Raw genomic sequence first — 15,916 nt, 5'->3', positions numbered from 1 at the left:
CCCCGGTACACGGCTTACAGTCCGTCCAGGACTGCGGCAGGCTGGTTCTCAGCCTGCTTAGGGCCTACTACATCATGGACGGTCTGGACGTCGACGAAGAAGAGGATTAAACCCCCCCTTTTTCTCTCCTCTCTCTCCAGTGTGTCTGTCTTTTAATAAGACAGCCTGCGCTGCGTCGCAGTATAATGTATGTTTTGTATTGACGACTGATTGCTAATTGTCACGGCCACGGTTATGGCCGTGACTCCTTGGGAGCCGCATACAGTTGCTCGCGGTTTGGGTTGTTGTGTCAACCGCAGCTGAGGCATAATGTAGTTAGCCTCAGTGCGGTTGCTGCGGACAACAACTATGTGTGCGGTTCCCTTGGAGTTGTGTGCATTTATGTTTGCACTGATTGGTATGTCTGTGTGCACTCTGTTTATGTTTTTGTGTGCACTGACACCTTTCCTGCACTGTGGTTGCCCGTGGCAATGTTCGGATGATGTGTACATGTGGTGGCAGTGTCCCGGCCTTTGGGCTGACTCCCAGGACACGGTTGCCACCCATGTCGTTGCCAGCGGTAACAACCACAGTGTGTTTGTAGTTTGGACACTTCCCCTTTATGTTGTGTTTTCCCTTCTGCTTTATGGAAGGGTTAACTCCCTTCCCAGTCTGTGTGTGTAGCACTGGGTGTGTCCAACCCCTGGGTGTGGCCACTTGGGCCTATATAACCTCTCTCTGTGGCATGGTTCAGTAGGTTGCTTCAGCCCTGCTAGCTGGAGCAGCCTCCTGTGTTTTTCCACCTGCCAATGAGAGCCACCACTGTGGTCATAGACTTAGGTGCTGCTTGTTTGTGTGATGTTTTCCTTTTCTGTGCTGCCATGTATCTGGGTTCCGGTGTGTGGATGTGTTTGTTCTGAGTATTTGTTGACTTCAGCTTGCCTGCACCCGGATCCAGTCAGCAAGGCTGTGGCAGGTGGCTGGAACTAGTGCAGCACCTGCCATATACATAGACTGGCATTTGTTCCCCATTTCATGCAGCTTGGCCAGTGAGACTCCTGTTCCTCCATGTCCAGAAGGAACAGGTTGTCTTACCCAGCTCCTAGCGCAGGGATCTGCGGAGGGTAAGATAGGGCTCCGAGGTTCCTGCGCATGGGTCCTCCTACCTTAAAGGTCGGCCCATGCAAGGTAGGAGTTAGGGTCAGGATAGGGACGCTGTAGGAGGTGACCTGCTCCCTATCCTGTTCTCATGGCCGAGTAGCCACTTCACCACCTGGCATCACGGCTGAGGGTTTCCCCCATCCTCAGCCGTGACACTAATAAAAGCTATTTTCAATCAAAGATGGCATCTTCTTAAATATGGACATTTCTACCAGACAGGCGGTTGATTGGTTCTCATAGACGGAGAGATTCCCTGTTACATTGTATCATTACAGGTTCATGCGCAGGATTGTGGAGTCTGTATCTCCTGTCCCCGCAGCCGTGCTGTATCTCCTGTCTTACCAGCCAACTTCTTTTCTTTTTCTTTTAGAGTTTTATCAGCCATCAAGATGGTGGATCCCAAAGTCTCCTTCTCTTTAAGGAACTCTTGTAATATTTCCAGATACTGCGGAGAAATCAGACAATGATACAGATACGTTACAGACAGAATGACTGATCTGCAGAACCCACCAGAAGCTACGGCCTGGAAACTTCTCTCTGACCTTCAGTAAGAAGAGCATTGGAGCGGGTGCGGACACAACAAAATGCAGCTTGGCTTAGGGGAAAGTTGGTAGGCAAGAAAGGGTTAAGTGGTTTAAACTGGGAGGTGGATATGGTTTAGTGTCGTAGAGGGGGTGGAGCAGGTTATGGGTTTGGCGGGCAATATTTAACTGGTGTAAAGGGAGTGGCCCCTCACTTGCCAAGGGACCAATGTCAGACGTTGGTACAGTGTCCTCCCTGGATGAGTTGTTCGCAGCGGTTAGGGCCGCGGCGGTGCAGCATGCCCGAGAGTGGCTATAACAGACCTTGCAGGCTGCCTTGAGGGGACCAGAGGAGTCTTCAGTGGCCCCCCTTGTGTGGACTGGGGCCAGGAGATCTAGACCTTCTGAGCACCTGAGTCTTGAATTGACGCCCAGGGTTCGGCATTGTTTAAGAAGCCCCAGTCGGGAACCTTTCGTTGGGGTAAGTGGTACCTCAGCGGGACACAGCCGCAGCGGAAGGAAACCTGTACCGCGATGGGAAACCATGGGAGAGATGAGGGGGAGCCCCCGTACTGGTTCTCGTGTTCGGCAGAGTGGGTCCTAGCAGTTGGAGGGATTATCCCCGTGTGAGTCTCTGAGTGGGGAGTGAGCTGCAGGCCACCTGCACAGCGGACGGGTCATCTGGAAGCAGCAGGAGCGGCTTCTCCTTCTACTGGAGGGGTCCTGGTCAGCTGTCCTGTGTCTGGACAAATGCAGCCGGTGCCTGCTGAGGAGGGCTGGCAGACATCTGGGGATGGAGTGTTCGTAGCCCCACCCCCTTAGTGGTGTACACGTCCGGGACTAGTCGGGTGCGGGCTGCTGCTGTCCCAGCCCCAGGAAGTCGAGGGAGGATGTGGGGCCTTCCACCTCTGCAGATTCTGTGGCCTACTGCGGCCAAAGAGAAGATGGTTGGCGGCCATCTTTAGGTGGGGCAGAGCTTGTAGCTGCTGCTTGCCCCGCTCCTCCAGTACCACGGTGCAGATCTCTGTGGTCTGGTCGGTTTAAGAAGGAGAATGGAGCCAGAACTCGTGGGGTGCCACGGACAGGTTGGAGGATGTGACTTCTGCCTGAGTCTGTCCTGCTACTGGTACACAGGGGCGGAATGGGAACTTAACGTGGCCCTGAAAAAAATACTAAAAGTGGCCCCGTTTTATTGTCGGGTCCAAATTGATGGAAGGCGGGGCCAGCAATACCATATTGTGGTACATTATACCACCCTAACAGAGCCAAATACCACAGACCATCACAAAATACTGCCACCAGCACAAAATATATCTCCAAAAACTTCCGCTGGCGTCCGTGAGGGGATCTTTGTTGCGGTCTGCGGCTGCTGGGAGTCTTCCCTAGGGATTCCCAGGTGACAGTGGATATGTATAAAAAAAGGAGGAAAAACAGGGGATGTGGTTACCAAACACTACCAAAGTACACAAGATGTACAGCAGGTGGAAAGGAACCAGAGGCGCCAAAGATAATGGACAGAAGTATAGAGATAGTGGATAGTGAATGATGCTAGTAAAGAAGGCAGCCTGAGATAGTGTTAGCAATGCTATACACTTAATGGACAAATGGAGAGATGGGTCAAGGATGGGCCGTGTGTGCCTGAAACGTCCACAAAGGGAGTCTCAAGACTGCCTTATCCCCACCCCAAAAAAGAAAACAATAAACAAAATTCGGCGCCACTCTTAGTAAACGATGATATTAATAATGTTAAAGGCCCACAGGTAAATAATAAATGTCACGTGCATATATTGGCGTATTGAACACACAATGCACCGACAATGTTTAGGAAGATACCAAAGCACGCATACTCACAATTATTGTTAGTAATATGGGCTTAGTTGCTAATTGAAAATCACAACTGGATTTATTGAAACATAGATCAAAAAATAGAAATTAAAAATTAGAAATTAAAAAAATCAAGATTGTGTACAATCCTGATGCACTCACTTCACAGGGGGGTGTGCCACCAGGATAAAGCTCAAGACACCTGGAGCAGAAACCCCCCAGCCAAGGTCGCCTGTAGTATGTAGAAGATCTGACGTCAGCGCTCCAGTTGTACCAAGTTGGATATATACGGCACACGGAACAGCGATTCTTCGTCAATCTTTTATTTCAATAAATTGGCTCAACGCGTTTCGGGGAGAAGTAGTAGTCCCCTTCATCAGGAGCAGAATATATATCCCAGGTGAGACTAGGTTGGTCCAGGCAGGAGGTTTGAGGGCAGGGATTGCGAGCACCATTGTGGGTTTGTGGGTCTGAGGGTTTGATACAGGAGTTGTTTTCAGGGATGTTGGTCTCCTATCTCGTTATGGTCTGGTGCTGGGGGTTCTCCTGCAGCAGTTTGATCCCTGCTCTTCTGTCAGGGGTTGTTGGGCAGACAGGGTTGCTCGTGGGGGGCCTGGTGGCTGTGGTGAAGGTTCCAGTGTCAGGAGGCTAGTAGTGGAGAGAAAGCTGCTACTTTGAAGCCTGAGGTTAGGGAAAAGATTTGGAAGAATGACTATGGAGATATTTTCGTTGCTTCCCCTGGAAAAGTTTAATTTGAATAGGGTGTAGCCGGAAGACAGTGGGAAGGAAGAGGAGGAGCATCAATGGTATTGTTTGATTCCGTGCACTTTCTTGAATTGGCTCCAGGCGTTTGTGGTGGGGGAGAATTCTCCAGAGCACTGCCCCGCCCTCTTGCCATATGGATGCCATTTGGATCACAAAGACAGTCTATGGATGCATTTGATGATGGTGCCGAAAGGAGGGCCTCAGTACTTTTGCGGGGCAGCCAGGGGCTTCTCAGCAGCAGGGTCGTCAGCTGGTGGGCAAAAAGTGTGCTGCTGGCAATACAACAAAGACTACTGTAAGTTCCTTTCCGATTGCCGGTACAATCACAAGTGCTCTGGATGTTGTGGCAGTCACAGCCTGTCCTGTTGTCCTGAAGATAGACAAGGAGTTGTGGGTGGGCCTTAGAACAGGCCCTTTTCCAGAGCCTTCTTTGCCAGGTTTGCGGGTTTCTCTACTGGGTTTAGTGCGGAAAAAGGAACCGAACAAGTTTCGGCTCATTCATCACCTCTCGTATTCCGTGGGGAGTTCATTGAATCATGGTATTGATTAGGACTTATGTTTGGTTTCTTACATGTTGACGTGGTGGTTCAGCGAGCATGGCGTTTGCGCAGGGCGCTCTTTTGGCTAAGATGGATATTGAGATGGCATTTTGTTTGTTGCCGATTCATCTGGATAGTTTCCATTTGCTTGGCTTTCATTGGGACAGTTGGCTTTATGTTGTTGTTTGTCTATGGGCTGTGCAAATTCTAGCCGGGTCTCGGGTGTGCTCGGCATTGTTACACACCATGGAGCAAGTGGCTGTGGTTTTATGGGTGCCACTTGTTCCTTAAAAGACGGAGGGGCTGCCACATTGGTTATGTTTTTGGGGATTGTTACTGACACTGTTAACATGGAGAGTCAGTTGCCTGAGTATAAGGTTACCAATCTGCTTTCGGAGGTTGCTTTGCAACGGAGAGCTAAGAAAGTTCAGCTTTGGCGAGGGAAGTGTTAGGAAAGCTTAACTTTGCCTTTCACATTCTGCCAATGGAACGTGTCTTCTGCAGCTAGCTGGCCATGGTAACGTCAGAGGTGGCGTCTTAATTCCATTTTTTAAGGCTGTTGGTGGATGTGGGGGCTGATTTGGATATCTGGGAACTCTTTTTGTATAATGGTCGAACGGTCTGGATAGAGGCGGCGATTTCTAGCGCGGATTTTGAGCTTTATACAGATGCGTTAGGGGCTTGTGCTTACGGTGCTTTTTGTCAGGGGCAGTGGATGGCTGGCCCTTGGCCTGAGGAGTGGCGAACAGCGGGTTTCCTAACTTGGCCCTGTTGGAACGGTTTCCAATTGTTCTGGCGAGACTGGTTGAGAAACAAATGTATAAGTTTCTGTTGCAACAATTTAGGGGTAGTGCAGGACATTAATGGACAATCGTCTCTCCTCCGCTGCTGTGCTTGCTCCACCATTTGGTCCTTCGGGGTTTGGTGTTGAATGCTTGTTTTGTAGCTGTTCATGTGCCAGGTATGGACAATTCAGTGGCTTTCTTGTGTTCAGTGGGGCCATTTTTGCCTGACTGGTGCCAGGAGCGGATGAACAGGGACGACGTTGTCCTTAGTGGCTCTGTAGCGTGGCCCCATGGATATCATGGGATTTGATTACACCATCTGTGAGTAGCAGCACATGGTCGGCTTATGCTTCAGTGTGGTCTCAGTGCAAGCGATTAGTAAGTTAGTTGGGGGTTGGGTTCTCTGAATGATATTCAGATGTTTTTAGTTATTTTTGTGTGGTCGTCATTTAACACCGGTGTGTCTTTGTTGGCTGTCTCCAAGAGGGTTGCTGCGGTTGGCATTTGGTTGAATTTACGGGGGTTGGCTTATGTGTCTAAATGTTTTTTACTGGTCCAGACATTGAAGGCATAACGGTGGAGGGACACCCCGTTTCCGTTTCGATGTTATGAGGTGGTATGAGGCTTGTCCGGCAGCTTTTTCTCTAGCATTGTACAGAGCATTTAGGGTTTCGGAGTTGGTGGTTAGTAGTCAGTCACAGGTTCGGAGTTTGCTTCAGGAAAGTGTGGTCGTTGGTCCGGAAGGTTTGCAGTGTTTAGCGCGGAGGTCGAAGACTGATCTGGAGGGTAAAGGGGTTAGACATCCTTTGGCTGGCACCGTGGTATGTCCGATTCGGTGTGTGGAAGAGTTTTTGTGCAGCATCGCCCAGTGGAGGCTGTGCCTTTGTTCGTACATCGGGAGGGCACTGCTCAGTCTTGCTTTCAGTTTGCGGCAGTGTTTCCTAAGTCTTTGGCGGCAGCAGGTTTGCTGGCTGGGGAGTTTGCTTCGAATTCCTTCTAGTGGAGGCAGCTCGGTGGGGTTTGGGTGATGTGGCAATCATGCGCATTGAATGATGGGAGTCCACATGTTTTCATTCTTATATTCATCTTAATTTGCTGTAATGTTTGTTCGGGGTTGTTGCACTGGGGTGTTTTTAGGAGTAGTAGGTGGGATCCTTTTTTGCATAATTTTGATGCCAATATTTTAGTTTTTTTTCTGTTTTCAGGGTCCTCCTCATGTACTGGAGGTCCATGTTAGCTAATGTTTGGTGGGAATGGACGACAATTGGTTTTTGACAACAGTGTTTAACAGGTTCGTTGGATTGGCCTGCGTGGTACCTTATGGGGTGGGTTGCTGCCTGAGTTTCGGTTCTATGCCTCTTGGGATAGGCCCAGGGGCGGACTTGGAACATAGAGTGGCCCTGGAAAAAAAACAAACTAAAAGTGGCCCCCTGTTGCTGGCAGAGCCAAATTGATGGAAGGTAGGGCAACAGAAGCAGACGGGGACCAGCAGTACCTTAGTGCAAAATACTGTCCCATCAGAAACATATACCACAGTGCAGCCCCATATATTCCCCTAAAAACTTCTGTGGTGGCCATCAATAGATGCCATTTTCTGTCTTCCTCCTCCAGTTCTAATTAAAATAAAGAGCAGGAGGCTTAAAGGGCTTCTGTCACCCCACTAAAGTCTTTTTTTTTTTTTGGGGTACTTATAATCCTTATACTGCGATATATCAATACATAATGTTATTAATCATTTTGATTCAGTAGATAATGCAAAAAACAGACTTTTATAATATGCAAATTGAGTGTCTACCAGCAAGTAGGGCGGCTACTTGCTGGTAGCAGCCGCATCCTCCTCTCATAAAGACGCCCCCTCCTCCGACGCCAGATTTTGAATGCAGACAGGGCCAGCAGAGAACGAGCGCGTTCTCTGGCCCTGTCAATCAACATGAGGAGGGGGCGTCTTTATGAGAGGAGGATGCGGCTGCTACCAGCAAGTAGCCGCCCTACTTGCTGGTAGACAGGTAATTTGCATATGATAAAGTCCGTTTTTTGCATTATCTACTGAACCAAAATTATTATTAACATTATGTATTGATATATCACAGTATAAGGATTATAAGTACCCCCAAAAAAAAAATGACTTTAGTGGGGTGACAGAAGCCCTTTAAGAAGTTAGATGCAGGCCAAAGCAGTTGAATTCAGGAGGGCACCTGCGGTTGCTGGCCTGGTACATGAGTACCTGATTCTCACAGCTTTAATTGCCGCTGAGAGTTCATTATGTACCCGGCCAGCAGCAGATAGGAGGGCTTGGGTGACCCTCTGGGCATCGGCCCACCGGGAAATCTCCCTGTAAGGTCTATGGCCAATCCGCCCCTGGATAGGCCCCCTGATATCTTGTTGATCCACATAGGTGGGAATGATATAGAGGTCCCTCAATCAGGGGAGGTCATAAGGGATGTTAAGTTGGACTTTTTGCACTTATGGGTGGACTTTCCGGCTTTGTTACTTATCTGGTCCGATGTGGTGGCTCGGGGGTCATGTCGGTTCTCCAGTTCTGTTGATTGTCTTAATAAGGTTCAGGCAAAGTTGAACAAGGGGATAGGGTGTTTTGTGTGGCACCATGGGGGGTTTGTGGTACATCACAGGGAGCTGGAAGTGGCTCCAGCTCAATTCTTGTGGGTGCACCTTAATGATGTGGGTATGGATTTGTGGTCCTTGGAGCTTCAGGGAGGTTTAGAGATAGCCCTGGGGGTATGGCAGGACGAACATAAGTGAGGTGTCACCGATGTTCGTTTGTTGAAATGGGGGATCCCGGAAGGCAAAACAATTTAGAATAGGTGAGGGTTAGGGACATGAGGTTTGATAAGTTGAAGGCTGGGGCTCCTGTTTGGACTGCACCGGTATGTATTTGATGATTTGGTGCCCTTGGGTCAGTAAGTGCGGCCAAGGGTAAGGTTTGGAATACAAGTGGAGGTTGCGAGTGGAGACTGCAATATTTGGTTGGAATGCCTTCTAGGATCCTTCCCCACTATTGTGGGTTATAACATTTAGAAGGTTTGGCGATGTTCGATTGGAATGTTACGGCTCACAGGTAAATGAGGTGTCCGAGAAGGTTTTAGACCGGGTCTCAGCTCTCTCGGACGTACCGTTCCTGAGATATTCTCAAAAAATGACCTGCATTAGCCAATAGAAGCCAGCAAGTCTTTCACTCATATCCCAACTGCCATACACACGGTCACATGTCCCTTATCAGCCAATAAAAGCTCGCAGGCCCTTAGTCTCCACATACACACAGTTTTATTCTAGGTTTCCATAACAACCCAGTAATTTTTCTACACTGCTGTAAGTCAGTTTTAGGCTAGGGCAGTGATAGGCAAACTGCGGCTCTCCAGCTGTTCTCAAACTACAACTCCCACCATGCCCTGCTGTAGGCTGAAAGCTGTAGGCAGTCTTTGCATGCTGGGAGTTGTAGTTCTGCAACAGCTGGAGAGCCGCAGTTTTCTTATCACTGGGCTAGGGTTACACGACGACAATAAGTCGCATGACACATACGGCACAACTACACTGCTACATGCATCCATCCTGGATGGATTTTTTGCGACTGTCGTGTCGCAGCATGTTGCTTGTCGCAGTGCAACACCATAGCCGATCATTCTAAAAACTAGTGTACGACATTGGTACGACAAAATGTCATGTGACACATGTCATCATGTAGCCCTACCCTTAAAGGAGAAGGGCGCTGTGGAGGTCACTGTTAAGGGGGCAGGGGCCACTATTAAAGGGAAGGGCAATGTTAAGGGGTGGGGGACTGTGGAGTTCATTGTTAAGGGGGCGGGTGCTGTAGAGGTCACTGTTATGGGGGATACTGATGATATATTTTAACGACACACAAACATTAAATGAAATACACCCGTGCAAAGCCGGGTCCTTCTGCTAGTATATATATATACACAAGTTGTTGCCATTTAATATAGTTCATAATGGTTTACTTTGTTAATAAACTTGGCTTCTACGGCCTTACACCAAAGAAAGAGTCTCTGTGTGTTCTGTATGGCTGGGGGGTGTAGGGCATCAGCCGGATGGAATCTTCCCTCCTAATAAGTCATGCCCAGAGTGACAGAAGTGGGAGATTGTCATGTAAATGCGCCCCCTATAGGACATATTAAAGACTACAAAGGTAGTTAGGAGCAGCTTACCTTTACCCCCTTGCCTTTGACCTTTAGATACTCCATCTCCAGAGATCTCTTCTCCTCAGTGAACATCTTATATCCCCCGGGCACAGAGAAGCTTCCTTCCTTGATTCCTTTCTCCAGCCCCGCGCTCAGCTCCTGCAGTATAGCTCTGCACCTCCTCTCAGACGCCTCTTCATTTCTCTGCAGATACTCTGCCTTTCTATTACCCAACGCTTTCTACAAGAGAATAACATTCAGAAATGGTTCCCATAGCAAATTCAGGTCATTCCTTGGAACATTCTAAGTCTTTTCTGTCATTTACCTTCACAGCCATTAGATCTATGGGGACATTTTTATGCTATGGCATAGTTAAAGACCGACCCCCCCCCCCCCCCCCCCCCCCCAATAATTAATTCTAAATGTATCAAACTTGTTACAAATTTCACAAAAATTCTAATTCCAAACTAATCTGAAATTTTGACGATTCGACTTGGGCAAAATGCTGCCCCCCATTTGACATTTCAAGTTAAGAACACAAGTGTGGGAAACTGGTCGGGGGAGATGCAGATATAGGGAAGTTTATGGACAGCATAGGGATTGTGAAGAAGATAGATTTAGTTAGGTTGATTGAATGACACGATTGAAAGTCAGGTTTTATCATTAGGGACAGGCTGGGTCCGTGTACAGTGTCCGTTACAGGAGCTGTCCATATGCAGACTGTTCTCCACTGCACATGAGCTCTTACAGACAGTACTCTTGTCATGTGCAGAAGACAGCCTTTTTCTTTCCAAAAACTTCTTGCAATAAGGATATTTTTCTTCCACCTCACTTACCATAAGCCTGGCCTGGTATTCCTGATCTGTATCATTGAAGGAGAGTTTCATAAAGACTTTCACCGCTTCTGAGTGACATTCCTTGCCCAGGTTCAGAAACTCCTCTTGTGTCTCAGTTGGAAATCTGCTGACATGGGGAGCCATCATCTCGTCATACTTAGATAAAGCGTCTTCTACGGCTCGAGAATTCTCAATCTTCGCCAAAGCAATAACTGCATTCTCCATAGAAGGAATGGAACCGCTGCGGATCGCCTCTACATAGGAGACTGCGACGTCCCCAAGACCTAATGATATAGAAGTGTGAGAATAAGACCATCTGCAGAAGATGATGGACAGAAATTCACACCATAAAGCAAGGACCTACCTCTCCCGGTTATCGTGTACCCGCCTGATAGGGCTTTAACTGGACTCTTCTCATAAATGTACTCACGGAACATCTTTGTCTGTTGTATAAAGGCAGGGTCCAGCTGAGAGTCCTGCACTTTATCCATGTTCTGGAGATCCAGCTTAGATGCCGGACGATCAAACACAAAACATTTGTGTGAATGGAAGTAATGGAGGATACACTCCCGGGGTAGGTTGTAATTATGCACTTTGTGTCCTATTCCTGGAAATAGATTATACAGATGGATATTTATCAGGGTTGCAGACACTTCATCATCAGGTTCCTTGGAAGAATTTGGTGAAACAAGTCAATGGCCATGGGATCCTCATCACTATATTGACTCCTACCTACTGTAGGCCTCACAGATTCTGCTTGTCCTTGAGAAATCATATTTAGAGGACATTGCTCTCCTCTTGGAACAAGGCTACATCACAGAAGAAGAGTATTATCTACATTTTTAAAATGTTTAAAATTTTTAAAAAGGGCAATAAAAGACAAACAAAGGGCATTTAAAAAATACAAATCTGAGGGGACACCTGGAGCGTTTGAAGTTTACAAAAGGCTAAATAATATCTGTAAAAGGGAGATAAAATTAGCAAAAATACAAAATGAACAGCAGGTGGCAAAAGAGAGCAAAACAAATCCCCAAAAATTATTTAAATATATAAATGCTAAAAAACCAAGGTCTGAGCAGGTAGGTCCCCTAAATAATTGTAAAGGTTTGGGGGGGTAGTCACTGCAGATAAGGAAAAGGCAGAGTTACTAAATGTTTTTTTTTAGCGCTGTATATACAAAAGAGAAAGGAGCTGATAACTTAGGTGCTGAAGCTGTTAGTACATCCTGTAATATACTCAATTGGCTAACTGTCGGTATGGTCCAAGATAAGTTAAATAAGATAAATGTGAACAAGGCTCTGGGTCCAGATGGATTACACCCAAGAGTGCTTAAAGAGCTCAGTTCAGTCATTGCTGTGCCCCTGTTTATAATTTTTAAAGATTCTCTAGGTACTGGTACAGAGCCAAGTGATTGGCGCAAGGCAAATGTGGTGCACATATTCGAAAAAGGATCTAGGTCCTCTAAATAGTAGCCTGGACAGAGGGGCGGCTGTGGATGTAGTGAGGTAAGCAGAAGCATGGACAGAGGGGCGGCTGTGGTTGTAGTGAGGTAAGTAGAAGCATGTACAGAGGGGCGTCTGTGGATGTAATAAGTTCAGTAGAAGTCTGGACAGAGGGGCGGCTGTGGATGTAGTGAGGTAAGTAGAAGCCTGGACAGAGGGGTGGCTGTGGATATAGTGAGGTAAGCAGAAACCTGGACAGAGCGGCGGCTTGGATGTAGTGAGGTGAGAAGAAGCATAGACAGAGTGGCGGCTGTGGTTGTAGTGAGGTAAGTAGAAGCCTGGACAGAGGGGCGGCTGTGGATGTAATGGAGCGAGTAGAAGCCTGGACAGAGGGGTGGCTGTGGATGTAATGAGGTGAGTAGTAGCCTGGACAGAGGGGCGGCTGTGGATGTAATGGAGCGAGTAGAAGCCTGGACAGAGGGGCGGCTGTGGATGTAATGAGGTGAGTAGTAGCCTGGACAGAGGGGCGGCTGTGGATGTAGTGAGGTGAGTAGTAGCCTGGACAGAGGGGCGGCTGTGGATGTAGTGAGGTAAATAGAAGCCTGGACAGAGGGGCAGCTGTGGATGTAATGAGTTCAATAGAAGCCTGGACAGAGGGGTGGCTGTGGATGTAGTGAGGTGAGTAGAAGCCTGGACAGAGGGGCGGCTGTGGATGTAGTGAGGTAAATAGAAGCCTGGACAGAGGGGCAGCTGTGGATGTAATGAGTTCAGTAGAAGCCTGGACAGAGGGGCGGCTGTGGATGTAGTGAGGTGAGTAGAAGCCTGGACAGAGGGGCGGCTGTGGATGTAGTGAGGTGAGTAGACGCCTGGACAGAGGGGCGGCTGTGGATGTAGTGAGGTGAGTAGAAGCCTGGACAGAGGGGCGGCTGTGGATGTAGTGAAGTGAGTAGACGCCTGGACAGAGGGGCGGCTGTGGATGTAGTGAGGTGAGTAGTAGCCTGGACAGAGGGGCGGCTGTGGATGTAGTGAAGTGAGTAGACGCCTGGACAGAGGGGCGGCTGTGGATGCAGTGTTTCCGGATTTTGCATAGGATTTTGATACTGTCCCTCATAGACGTTTAATAGGTTAAGTAAGGTCTATAGGCTTGGAAAGTGTAGTTTGTAATTGGATTAAAAACTGGCTGAAGGACCGTGTCAGAGAGTTGTGGTCAATGATTCCTATTCAGACTGGTCCCGGGTTATAAGTGGTGACCCCAAGGTTCAGTGCTGGGTCCTCTATTTCATTTATTTATTAATGATATCGAGGACGGGATAAATAACACCATTTCTATTTTTGCAGATGACACTAAGCTGTGTAGTACTGTACAGTCTATGGAAGATATCCATAAACTACAAGCTGACTTGGACACTCTGAGTGATTGGGCATCAATTTGGCAAATGAGGTTCAATGTGGATACATGTAAAGTTCTGCATCTTGGTAGTAATAATCTCTGTGCATCATATGTCCTAGGTGATGTAACACTGGGAGAGTCACTTATAGAGAAGCATTTGGGTGTCCTTGTGGATGGTAGTTCGAAAAAAGGCATATGATGTCAATCAGCTTCTTCTAAGGCCACCAGGATATTGTCATGCATTAAACGAGGCATGGACTCGCGGGGCAGGGATGTAATATTACCACTTTACAAAGCACTGGTGCGGCCTCATCTGGAATATGTAGTTCAGTTCTGGGCACTAGTCCATAGAAAGGATGCCCTGGAGCTGGTGAGAGTACAGAGAAGAGCGACTAAACTGATAAGGGGCATTTATTTAGTCTTGAGAAGAGACGTCTAAGGGGGGACATGATTAACCTATACAAATATATAATTGAGCCGTACAAAAAATATAGTGAAAAACTGTTCCATGTAAAATGCCCTAAAAAAACAAGGGGGCACTTCCTCCGATTGGAGAGGAAAAAGTTCAATATCCAGAAGCGTCAAAGCTTCTTTACTGTAAGAACCGTGAATCTGTGGAATAGACTCCTCAGGACGTAATCGCAGCAGGAACAGTGGACAGTTTTATAAACAATTCTTGAAAGTAAACAACATTAATGCCTTTGAAAACGTGTAGAAATCTTAGTTTCATTTCCTTCTGGGATTTGCATCCCCACCTATCCCTTTGGTTGAACTTGATGGACTTATGTCTTTTTTCAACCGTGTTGACTATGTAACTATCTTATAGGAACTCCCTGCTGATTCAGTGTCTGACACAGACTGTACTTTGTATTCAGACAGTCCTTACACCAGCAATTATGTAAGCAATATGATGATAGTGATCAGACTTGAGGTGGCCCCAACTCTACTCTGGGTCCCCCAGACATTGTCGAGGTATCACCACTAGTGTTAAGCGAGCATGCTCGGCCGAACTGCTGTGCTCGGCCAAGTACCGCATGCGCTCGAGCGCCATGATCGAGTCTCCTCCCCGCACATTTCATGGCTACTATGCAGCCAATAAAACGTGCAGGTAAGTACTGCCATCACTGTAATGCCAGTAGTCATGTTGGCTACTGGCATTCCAGTGATTGGCTGGGCGGAACACGTTATGGTGTGCTATATAGCACCCGATTACGTATGTTCGGCTCATTTGTAGTCAGGGAGAGCTGAGGATAGGAAGGGACAGAGAGTGTAGGGAGTCTGATCGCAATCAATTCAGTAGAAAAACGTTTCAAGTGTGGGGTGGCAGGCTGGCAGTATTTTATAGCTACAGTACAATTTTTTTTTTCCAGCATTTTCAATACTTTTTATATAGAGGGTGTCTGCAGTGACTAGAGACATCTATCCAATACCTTCTGTGTGCCTTCATTTGCCAAGCATCTCACTTTATAAATAAGCGTAGCATTAACACTTGAATGTTTTTTGTGACTATAGCATTATTGTACTTTTATCTGGTTTGCAGAGTGCTGTTGCATTGTCTTTTATCTCTATGCAGTGACTACAGACATCTGTCCAATACCTTCTGTGTGTCAGGGACAGAAATTGGAGAAAGATAACTGAAAATTAATATATTTTTTCAATCATTTTCAATACTTTTTATATAGAGGGTATCTGCAGTGACTACAGACATCTGTCCAATACCTTCTGTGTTTCCGGGCCCAGAGATAGGAAAAATATAAGTGAAATCTATGTTCCTTTATCCATACTTTTACATACTTTTTCAATATACTGTGCTTCCTGTTAACTGTGACATCCGTGCCACATCTTGTGTGTCAAGCGTGCATATGACATTTAATATGCGCAAGGCGAGCAGTAAGGGACGGGGAAGTGGCCGTCATGCATGGAGAGGCAGTGGCCCTGGGCGCGTTGAAACTGTACCTGCTGCCAGAGCTCAAGAAAAACAATCATCCACGATACCTAGCTTCATCTCCCAGTTTGCAGGGCGGTGCAGGACAACGCTCTCGAAGTCAGACCAGTGTGACCAGGTGGTTGGTTGGATTGCAGCAGATAATGCTTCCAGTTGGTTAAGCACCACCCTGTCTTCCACCAAGTCCAGTCTCCATAGCCAAGAGTCTGGTCAACAGAATCCTCTCCCTGATCCTCCTTCCTCCGGCCAATCAAGTGATCCCATATTTGGAAATTCCGAGGAGCTCTTTTCATTGCCATTACTTGATTTGGCCCTCTCGCCAAGAACGCTTGAAGAGGGACATGAGATCTTTTGCCCTGATTCCCAACCTCTTGAGCATCCACAGTCACAAGAACATGACGGTGGGGAATGGCAATTAGTGTTTAATGAGGTGGATGATGATGAGACATAGTTGCCAACGAGTCTACCGCAATTACTGTCTCAAGAGGTTGATGAAGAGCATGAGACACAGTTGTCAATCACTGAGGTTGTGGTTAGGTTAACAAATAAAGAGGATGATCAGAGTGAGGAAGTGA

The 15,916-nt window shown here is 47.4% G+C and overlaps 1 protein-coding gene across 2 annotated transcripts in view; it reads right to left on the bottom strand.

The window, feature by feature from the left end:
• LOC122928898 (guanylate-binding protein 1-like) overlaps positions 1-15,916 on the bottom strand; it is a 61,628-nt gene that overhangs the window by 6,002 nt on the left and 39,710 nt on the right. For both annotated transcript variants that reach the window (XM_044282205.1, XM_044282206.1), the window contains exons 6-9: positions 10,929-11,171; positions 10,565-10,848; positions 9,756-9,968; positions 1,483-1,585 (exon numbers count right to left, since the gene is read on the bottom strand). In XM_044282205.1, the coding sequence (XP_044138140.1) occupies positions 1,483-1,585; positions 9,756-9,968; positions 10,565-10,848; positions 10,929-11,171 (843 nt within the window). The remainder of the gene's footprint in view (positions 1-1,482; positions 1,586-9,755; positions 9,969-10,564; positions 10,849-10,928; positions 11,172-15,916) is intronic.

Source organism: Bufo gargarizans, chromosome 2 (assembly GCF_014858855.1).
Source record: "Bufo gargarizans isolate SCDJY-AF-19 chromosome 2, ASM1485885v1, whole genome shotgun sequence".
NCBI lineage: Eukaryota > Metazoa > Chordata > Amphibia > Anura > Bufonidae > Bufo > Bufo gargarizans.
Note: the sequence above shows the minus strand (reverse complement) of the source record. Positions and strands in the feature narration are given on the sequence as shown.